General features: G+C 30.3%; 2 protein-coding genes across 3 annotated transcripts; both read right to left on the bottom strand.

Moving 5' to 3' along the window:
- Positions 1 to 2,944: 2,944 nt before the first annotated feature.
- LOC121794017 (EG45-like domain containing protein) lies at positions 2,945 to 3,836 on the bottom strand. The gene is made up of 3 exons (XM_042192029.1): positions 3,681 to 3,836; positions 3,203 to 3,479; positions 2,945 to 3,122 (listed from the first exon to the last, which is right to left on the bottom strand). Exons 1-3 carry the CDS (start codon positions 3,781 to 3,783, stop codon positions 3,113 to 3,115), a joined length of 390 nt encoding a protein of 129 aa, XP_042047963.1. The 5' UTR covers positions 3,784 to 3,836; the 3' UTR covers positions 2,945 to 3,112.
- A 3,068-nt stretch (positions 3,837 to 6,904) lies between these two features.
- Positions 6,905 to 8,299, bottom strand: LOC121795446 (EG45-like domain containing protein). 2 transcript variants are annotated; one of them, XM_042193984.1, is made up of 3 exons: positions 8,160 to 8,299; positions 7,153 to 7,331; positions 6,905 to 7,073 (listed from the first exon to the last, which is right to left on the bottom strand). In XM_042193984.1, the coding sequence occupies exons 1-3, from the start codon at positions 8,260 to 8,262 to the stop codon at positions 7,059 to 7,061; spliced, it is 297 nt and encodes a 98-aa protein (XP_042049918.1). In that variant the 5' UTR covers positions 8,263 to 8,299; the 3' UTR covers positions 6,905 to 7,058. The 2 variants fall into 2 exon arrangements, with proteins under 2 accessions (XP_042049918.1, XP_042049919.1); XM_042193985.1 differs by having other exon boundaries at positions 8,172 to 8,299.
- Between the last annotated feature and the right edge of the window lie 1,049 nt (positions 8,300 to 9,348).

The raw sequence follows: 9,348 nt of genomic DNA, 5'->3' as shown, positions 1-9,348 counted from the left end.
GAGCCCATTGAGTACAACAAGTACTCAGCCATGCATGTGTTTTCCCTATGTGCAGGTTGAGCGGGATGTTGCTGTGGATGTTGAGTCGGCATAGGGAATATGGATGCGTTGTGTCTTCATACATAGGCGTCATCCTTGACTCTCTTTGAAACCTTATTTCCGCTGCTATATATTTTGAACTAAAATATTCCTTTAAGCTAATTGAGTCTTTCTTATGAACTGTTATGCTTAAATGCTATTCTTAAATGTTTGTCCCTTGGTCACGATCGCCTCGTTTGTAACACCCCTAATATGGGCGGTCGTGACATTAACTAATCCATACTCTTTAATCTTTATATACACATTGTTTAAAAATCTTATGTCACGTGCATAGCACGTGTATTGACACTAGTTTATGTAAACAAGCCAATTAAATCCAATAACTTACTAACTAAATGAAGTCATTTAATTAATTGATAATATGAGTTGAATAAAAATAATTAATTAATTAGTTTAATTACCAAACTCATTTTTTAATTTTAAAAAGAGATTAATGGGCTAATTAAACAAAATGATATTTTAATTGCGGCCATTTGACCGAACTAATCTAATCTTATTCATATGGATCCAAAATCAGCATCCACAATTAATTAACCAAACCAAACATGTAAATCAATTGAAATCTCATGTGAATATCAAGTATGTAAATATTTGTTCGTTAAACATAAATTAATTTTTACGTCATGTTACTATATTAATAACTTAATTGTATCATGCTAATTTATCCCCCCATTACATTGACGTAGGAAACTATTGGACGTGACATTGAATGTTTATGTACCATATGCAAACTACAAAAACAAAGCTCTTTTGCGAGCACCAATGTGCTCACAATATAGGTAGAGTGAACTGGACCAAATACTCCTAATTTTTGACTTCTTGCACCAGTGATCCCTAACAAAATAAATATAGCGCTGGAAGATCCTAACGTTAAATATAATCACGAATGAAGTTTTTTTTAGCCAATTTTCGGATGAAAATGCCCAAATAGCTTGAAGGGCATTTTTGGCAATCCCTAAATTCGCTGACATATGAATTATGTCACATTTCTGTCAGCAACGTCTTATGTGATTTCCTAATAAGTTCTAGTACTTCATACGTGATTAAAGTTTTGTCAATATTTGTAAAAAAAAATTCTTATGTCCCTCTATTTGTAGTTAGTGATAACAATACACTAGTTATATCATGTAGGAAATTCATTGAGAAACAAAAATATGGAAAAATGAAATTATTTATTCAATAAAATCTGAATCAATAATACACAGAATAAAAAATATTTCACATTAAATTAAATGATACAATAATTATTTTATTGAAAACACTGACATTTAAAATATTATTTCATTATATATCATCAAACTAATTTGTTACTCTAAGCCTAACTTTAAGACGATTTTTATGATTGATATTTTATTGAGAATTTTAATTTAGCTCAAACTGAAATTTTCAACATCATATGAACATTCAATCTTTAGATATAAATTTGCATAGTTTCTTGTCATTCATGATAAAATTGATACATGAGTAATATTTTGAAAATATTCAAGCATGTGATATTAGCTATTTAATCCTTGGAGATTCTTTTTATTAATAATAGCATTTGAAATTAAGACAATGTACTTTTTAAAATTAATACTGCAAAATTAGGATATTTTTATAATAAATAATAAATCAATGTAAATAAAACATGAAAAAATACCGAAAATGAGTTTTATAAGAAAGAAAGGGTCTTATTTTATTATGTTCATATTAATTAATGAAGATAATGATAAATATGTATATTATAAAAAAATTAGAAAGTATAAATAATGACAAAATTTTAATTACGTATAAGGTACCAGAACTTATTAGAAAATGACATAAGAGTTGTTGACAGAAATGTAGCAGAAATCACATGTCAGCAATATAATGGAGTGACAAAAATGTCATTTTAGGGCCTGGGGTGTTTTGGTTCGAAAAACATGATTTGAAATTATATTTAACGTTAGGGTCTTCTGGCGCTATTTTTTATTTTTTATTAGGGGTCACTGGTGCAAGAAGTCAAAAAATTAGGTATATTTGGTTCAGTTCACCCATATAGATAAGTAGTCTCAAAACACAAACTAGCGTGCACTTTTCGAGCACAAAAATACTCTCTACATGGCTCGTCCAGCTCGCAACGTAACTAAGTTTTTCCGAACACATGGGTGCTCGCAAAATGCTCAGAAATTTCTTCCCCAACATGTGGTAAAGAGCTTTAATTTTGTAGTGATGAGTTATATTATCATGTGGATGAAATAAATTAAAAGGCCATTACATCAACTTTGGGATGTATTATATCCACCTGGTATTTGAGACTTTTATTTCGCAAATTGGTTCAATCCCAACATTTGAAATGTAAAACCTGTAATTTATCCTGAAGTCATAAGTAGTACTCTCCTAGTAGATGTTTAGACCAGATCCTTCTAGAATCGATTTACTTTGATTCATTCCAACGCTTGAGGTCTCTGCACTCATTTTTGTAGGACGTCGAGGAAATATATCATTTTTGTTTGTTGATAATTGTACATGCATTAATTTTTCAAAATTTTTCCATAAGCAAGTCCAATTTCAGAAACCCAACAAAATTCTTGGTCCCAAACCTTAGTCATTTTCATATATCTTCTAATTAACCAATTTTCCGCAAAAGTCCTTGACCTAAAAACATCCCATTAAAACCCTTCATTTCTACACAAGTCACAATACCAATATCCCTTCAATCCAAATTCTAAAGTCTTCGGTTATTTTGTTTTTATTTCCACATAGCCAAACATAACAGACCAAAATAATCCCAGTGTGCATCATTTTATTTTGTTTCAAAATAAAATCTCACAAGTAAAGAAAAGTAGACAAAGAGAGGACATCAATATCTTTCATAGGACGTATACATCATATAATAAATTGTTTATTCCAAATAAAGTGACTAGTACATCATTTTCCAAGAGGCCAGTATATATATCCCGGCCATTTATTGACAAGAAGTTGTAATAAAACATTGTAGGAAGAAAATGATCCATATATAAATAAGATGTTATTTTTGCCATCCTTGATTCAATCAAACCACCCTGCAAAATCATGACATAATCAATACTATTAAATCTAACCAAGTTAAATAAATTAAAGAGATTAAAAAAAATAAGCTAACCGGTTATATTCAATCCTGATCCTTCCTGCGGCAGGGTCAGCAATTTGGTTGAAAGCTTGCTCAGAGAGATCGATCTGGTCGGCAGCGCAACCCGGGCAGAGATCAACGATGGTGACAGTGATGGGGCCGTTGCGGCATGGCTGCAGCACCCCATCGTTTGTGCGCCCAGTGCACTGGACGGTGTATCTGTCCCCGCAGGCTGCACGATTGTTGAATAGTGCGGGATTTGCAGCTGCTACCATTGTGCCTCTGTCTTCAAACCCGTAGCATGATGACGCTGCAGTTAATGAAAAAAGAGTAAAGTATGAAATGATGTTATTTCTATTTTAGGAAATGTTTCGTTTTTAATAGGACAACTGAAAAAAGGAAAATGTTTTATTTTTAATGAGACAGAGAGAATACATAGAACTACTACAGACACGTGCCAGTAGAGAGAGAGATAGAGAGTTATATATATCATGTATGTGTGTGATCTTACGGACAATCGGGCTGTAGAATGTTGCGGTTCCAGCGATGGCAGATGCCATGGAAACTATGCTAGCTGCAACAACAGCCACCATTATTATTCTTGCAAAACCCATTTTTTTGTTTTGAGTTGTAGATGTGATCTTGCTGAGGATTTAAGCTAGTTGGTTTGGTTACACTTTTTGTTGGAAATGTGTGGTGTGTCTATTTATACAAGGAGGGTTATGCGGTTTCGTTAGAAATCGACGCACGTTAATGTCGTGTCGATGACTTTTCTTCTCGATGGATGAGTTGATTTTGTTAGGCTAATATGAAGAAATATTGAATGCAACTGTAAAATATTCTAATTTGTTCCGTGATGACTACGGCCACGTTTTATTCTCCGATAAATCCCTTTTTTTCTTTTTTGTTGATTTTGATTTTGATTTTGATTTCGATTTTGATTTCTAACTTTTAGTCGTGGTGTGTAGAAATGGACCACTCACCTCCTTAATAGAAGGGGATTATCGAAGAATATATAAATATGATAGGTTTATTACTAAGGCCATATGAGATAATTAAGAATGAGGATTTTCATTACGCTTTTGTACGTGTTGGCTCCACATCAGATTTCCACACGCGCAAACCACAAGATTAACATCGATTTAGGCATGTTCTGATACCATGTTGAATGAGCCACTCATCCCCTTGAAAAGTCTTATAAGGAGGAAGGATTGTCCAATAATAATGAAATAAGATCATTGCCAAGTCGATGTGAGACAATGGTGTTGAAAAATTGAAATGATTTGCAAAGAAAATATTTGCTTTAATCCAGATTGCCTAACTACATCATTGGGAAATTTTTACAATAAAAAAATTAATAATATTTCCGATCATATTGAATGGTCATGTGAAATATATAATACTTCCTTCGTCTCACTAAAGATGACCCACTTTCCTTTTTATTCATCTCAACCAAGATGACCCTTTACTAAAAGTGGAAACACCTTTATCTCTATTTTATTCTCTCTCTCTTATTTTACTCTCTCCGCTCAATACACAAAATAAAGATACATAAAATCTCGTTCCGCCCAAAGAAGGGGTCATCTTCCTTGGGGCGGAGGGAGTATCTTTTTACTTAAGTTCGTAATTTTAGTGAATACCCCATCCGTCCAAGAAAATCCTCTTATTTTGCCATTTTAGGATGTCCATAAAAAATAGTCACATTTCAAAAAGGGAAACATTTTTTCATACATTATTCGTCTTTTTTCTTTCTCTCTTACTTTTCTCATCTCTCTTATTTTTTCTTTCCTCTCGTACTTTATCTATTTTTTCTCTCAATTTTTTTATTTTATTACTCCCTCCGTCCCTTAAAATTTGACATCATTTGACCCAGCACAAGTTTTAAGAAATGTAATAGAAAGTGAGTTAGAAAAAGTTAGTGGCATGTGGGTCCTACTTTTATGTATTAGTTTTAAAATAAAATGTGAATGAGAATGAGTTAGTGGAATGTGAGGTCTACTACTAAAAATGGTAAAGGTGAAAGGTGACAAATTTTTAAAGACGGATGAAAAAGGAAATAAGTGACAAATTTTCAGGGACGGAGGAAATATTTTCTTGTTAATATTTATGTATGAGATTATTGTTTTGTAGACAAAGTGAGTATTGTCTCTTTTTATTACGAGAACTAATGGTTTGTGTTGAAAAGTCAGTTTGAATGGTCGATCAATTTAGATTCAGAAGAAACGGAAATGTCATACGTTCGAATCCAGAAGACTGGCCATCCTTCATTATTGCCAAAAGTCGTCACCATTTTGCGTATGGGAAAGTAACCTCAACATTTTCTTCTATAGACACTTATGCTTTAGTATTTGTGTGTATACCATATCTTTCTAAATTTCCCTTTCTAAATTAATTTGGAGTGCATATGATCTATGGTTAATTCATGTGCCCTTATTTTATTTAATTACTCATTCTTCTTTGTATAGAAAGTTTTCAAACGTCATGAATTTTAAAACGTATTTCTAATTGTTAAAATAAGAGATAAAAAAAATGGTAGGAGAAATAGTACTAATGGATTGTGTGATTCAACATTGCCTCAAAAGAAATCTATGGACATTAGTATAAAATTGATTCGTTGAATATTCTAGAGGTAAGCATGGGTTAACATAGCTAGATTACTTCGCAGGATTGTTATTATTTCCTAGCTGCTAAATTTGACTGCAATGTCAATTTTTTTAATCTAAGGATACATTAGAAATTGTAAATATTCTGCAATGTCAAGTCTCCGGTTCAAGTTTAAATTTATCCAATTCTAGCGAAACAATTCAAGCATTCAAGTCTGAAGACTTACTTAAATGTGATCAAATGATAACTATAATGGGATGTTAGATTTTATGAACTTGACACAATTTTATTCATCAAACTTCTTATCCTGAGATCCATCTATATCTTCTATTCTTAATTTTTAAGAGCATTCCACCCTTATAATCCTTAGGCCTATGGCCTCCCAAAAATAGAAACTTTATAATTACTAAAATAGTTCAATAAATAATAGGACTCATATTATTAGAAGTAGTAAATTGTGAAAATATTTATAAATATATATGGATGTGGATTAACTTTGTGGATGGACGAAAATAACAAGAATAGATTATTTTTAGGGATATTGGCATCTAATATTGTGGAACTTTCAAAAAGTTGGGTATTTCCCACAAACTTTCAAATTGGCAAATAATATCACAAACTTTACATGAGTTTGTTATTTTCCACCGGTTAATAAATTTTGGCTATATTAATGGATTTAAGAACAATTTTGGAGGGTGTGCTTCAAGAAAATATTCAAAGATTGAACAACTTGAAGCTCTCGAATTTGTTGTCGAGAAATTACGCCAAAAAATCTGCATCATGATATTATTTGCCGAAATTTTTTCGGCGGTGGAAAATAACAAACTCAGATAAAGTTCGTGATATTATTTGTCAATTTGAAAGTTCGTGGAAAAAACTCAATTTTTTTAAAGTTCCGTGATATTAGAGGTCAATATCCCTTATATTTATAGGAGTGAGAGTATGAATTGAGATTTTCAACTACGAATTCTTACGTTCCATCCAAATTAATGAATAATCTTGGTTGACTAGTATTTAAAAGAATGACAAAAGTAAATCTCAGAATTAAATTAAATAAACAAAATTATAATCTTAGTTTTAGATAAAGAGACTAGTAAAAGTTGTCATTATAATCAAAGGCCAACCCTGCCGTTTATTCAACAAGTCTAGTAAAATAAACACAAAAGGTTATTTCATACTAATGTATTATCACCAGGAACATACTTTATTGGGGAGGAAATTATATGAGTATGTATTAGTAGATCTTATTATTGGTAACTGAAATAAGCATTCTTCTACTCCCAGCTCATAAATTCAAACCCTGCAATATTATTAACCAATGTTAGCCAACAGAAATAAATTATGAAAAAATTAAAAGAGAGGATATATTTAGTAGTGACCGGGCTATATTCAATCCAGATTTTTCCCGCGTTAGGGTCCGCAATAGATTTGAAAGCTTGCTCAGAGAGATCGATCTGGTTGGCGGCGCAACCAGGGCAGACATCAACGATGGTGAACAGTGCTGGATTTGCAGCTGCTACCATCTTGCCTTTGTCTTGGTAACCGTAGCATGATGATGCTGTAGTAATCAAATTAAAATTAAAAATGTAATATTGTATAATTTTGATTGTGATTCGATTATTTTTTTGTTTTTACTTTATAATTTTTAATATTAAAAAAAATAATCGAATCACAATCTTAAATTAGCTATAAGTTATTTTTATAATTTAATTTTTATAATTAATATATTTAAGAATTTATAATATTTTTATTTTAATTATTTATTTTCTAAAGTTTAAAGTAAGATGGAGAAAGAAAATTTGACATAAAGTCATAGAGAAAGTGAAGTGGAAATATGATTTCTAGCACTCAAACTATAAGAAAATATTATACTACCCAATACAGATAAATTAAATATCATATTCAGTACCTAGATATCTCATTTTTATGAAAGTCCAAAAATGTCCTACATGTCTTGGGGGTATTTTTGGCGTAAAATTGTGATGAATAGTAAAAAAAATACTTAACACAAATGTGATTACACCTTAGTTTAGGATATACTCATGATATTTTTATAGTCCAAAGACTATTGGCGTGTAAAATATAAAGTTAAAGGGTCATTTGCATAGTTCACTCTGAACATGGGCATGCCCAAAGTGTAAGGGGGAGGGGCTTAAGCCCTCAATTAAATATTTTTTTAAACTTTTTTCTATTAAATTTTTTTGGAATTTAGTCAAGGTTAGTGTAAGTTATAGTGTAAAAGTCCCTACAAATTATCTAAATTACTCAAAAATATATATTAAAATAAAATTTAAAAATCTCAGCCCCTATCTTTGATTATTTCTGCATCCGCTCCTAACTCTGAATATAACTTATAAAGAGAAAGAGAGAAAAAGGAATGTCTCACGAACTAGAGGACCGTAGTAAGTGGCGGTTCCAGAAATAGCAGATGCCATGGAGACTATGGTAGCTGCAGCAAATACAAACATAATCATTTTTGCAAAATCCATTATCGAATTAGATCGTAGTATTTCTTATATCACTGAAAATTTGTTTGAGCTTTGGTTTTCTTGCATATTCCGATGGAAATGTGGTCTATTTATAGTAGAATGTTAATATTGATCTTCACATAGATAATCATTGCATAGTGAAATAGTCTAATTAATTAACTTGTTTCGTCATTTACATATGTATTGATGACGATCTAATAATAGAGTAGAATTAATTAAAAAAATTGTTTCGTGATCTTCTTAGTTTATTATCAACATCACCAATTTGTTCATGGGCAATAATTATTTTTAAATTATGAAATATTTGTAATAAAATTATTATGTTTATATACTACGTGTATTAATAATTTAGAAAATAATATAAATTCAAAACATCAAAATATTGTAACCCCACTTCCCCATAAATCGTACTAGTATATTTATAAATGGCATAATAATGTTTATAAATTGAATATATGAATCAATTTATCAATTGAAACAAGTATATTAGTATTACTTTTTATTCCTTAAAAATAATCTTATTTTTAATAGTTCATAATTGATAAATAGGAGTGAGAATGACAAAAATGTGGTTAAAATTTTTTCTTAAATAGAAATTTTTCTAATTTTAATAGGCAAACTAAAATGAAAAGATGACTAATTTCTTATAAAAAATGAATATATTGCATTTAGTTGGGACTCTTTTTCGTTAATGGAGGGAGTATTATATTTTACTTACGCAATTGATTAACTTCAAAATTCTAAAATTATCAATTTAATTGATATTATAAATTAATTAAATGATTTGTTAGCAAATTGTTTTTTTTTTAATTGCTAATTCATTTGAATTTTCAGTTGGTATATTAATTAAAATCATCTTTTGATATCGGTTAACTCAATTGAAACAAATAAAAAAAACACAACTGTAGTGCACAATTAATTTGAATTTCTTTAGTATCAATTGAAATAAGGCAATTAATTTCAATTTCTCTTGGCATGTTAATTCAAATGAAAAAATTCATCACCATTTTGTGTATGCGGAAAATAACTACAACATTTTTATCTATAGACAATTTCTAAATCAGTATTTGTGTGCATAAACAAAGT

The sequence above is a fragment of the Salvia splendens genome, chromosome 3 (assembly GCF_004379255.2).
Source record: "Salvia splendens isolate huo1 chromosome 3, SspV2, whole genome shotgun sequence".
NCBI lineage: Eukaryota > Viridiplantae > Streptophyta > Magnoliopsida > Lamiales > Lamiaceae > Salvia > Salvia splendens.
Note: the sequence above shows the minus strand (reverse complement) of the source record. Positions and strands in the feature narration are given on the sequence as shown.

Bases quoted from the DNA above. Each gene is read 5' to 3' on its own strand.
- LOC121794017 (XM_042192029.1), bottom strand. From the start codon at position 3,783: ATGGGTTTTGCAAGAATAATAATGGTGGCTGTTGTTGCAGCTAGCATA. The intron at 3,480-3,680 runs GTAAGATCACAC...CATTAACTGCAG, and splicing joins ATTCTACAGCCCGATTGTCC to CGTCATCATGCTACGGGTTT.
- LOC121795446 (XM_042193984.1), bottom strand. From the start codon at position 8,262: ATGGATTTTGCAAAAATGATTATGTTTGTATTTGCTGCAGCTACCATA. The intron at 7,332-8,159 runs GTGAGACATTCC...TGATTACTACAG, and splicing joins TTACTACGGTCCTCTAGTTC to CATCATCATGCTACGGTTAC.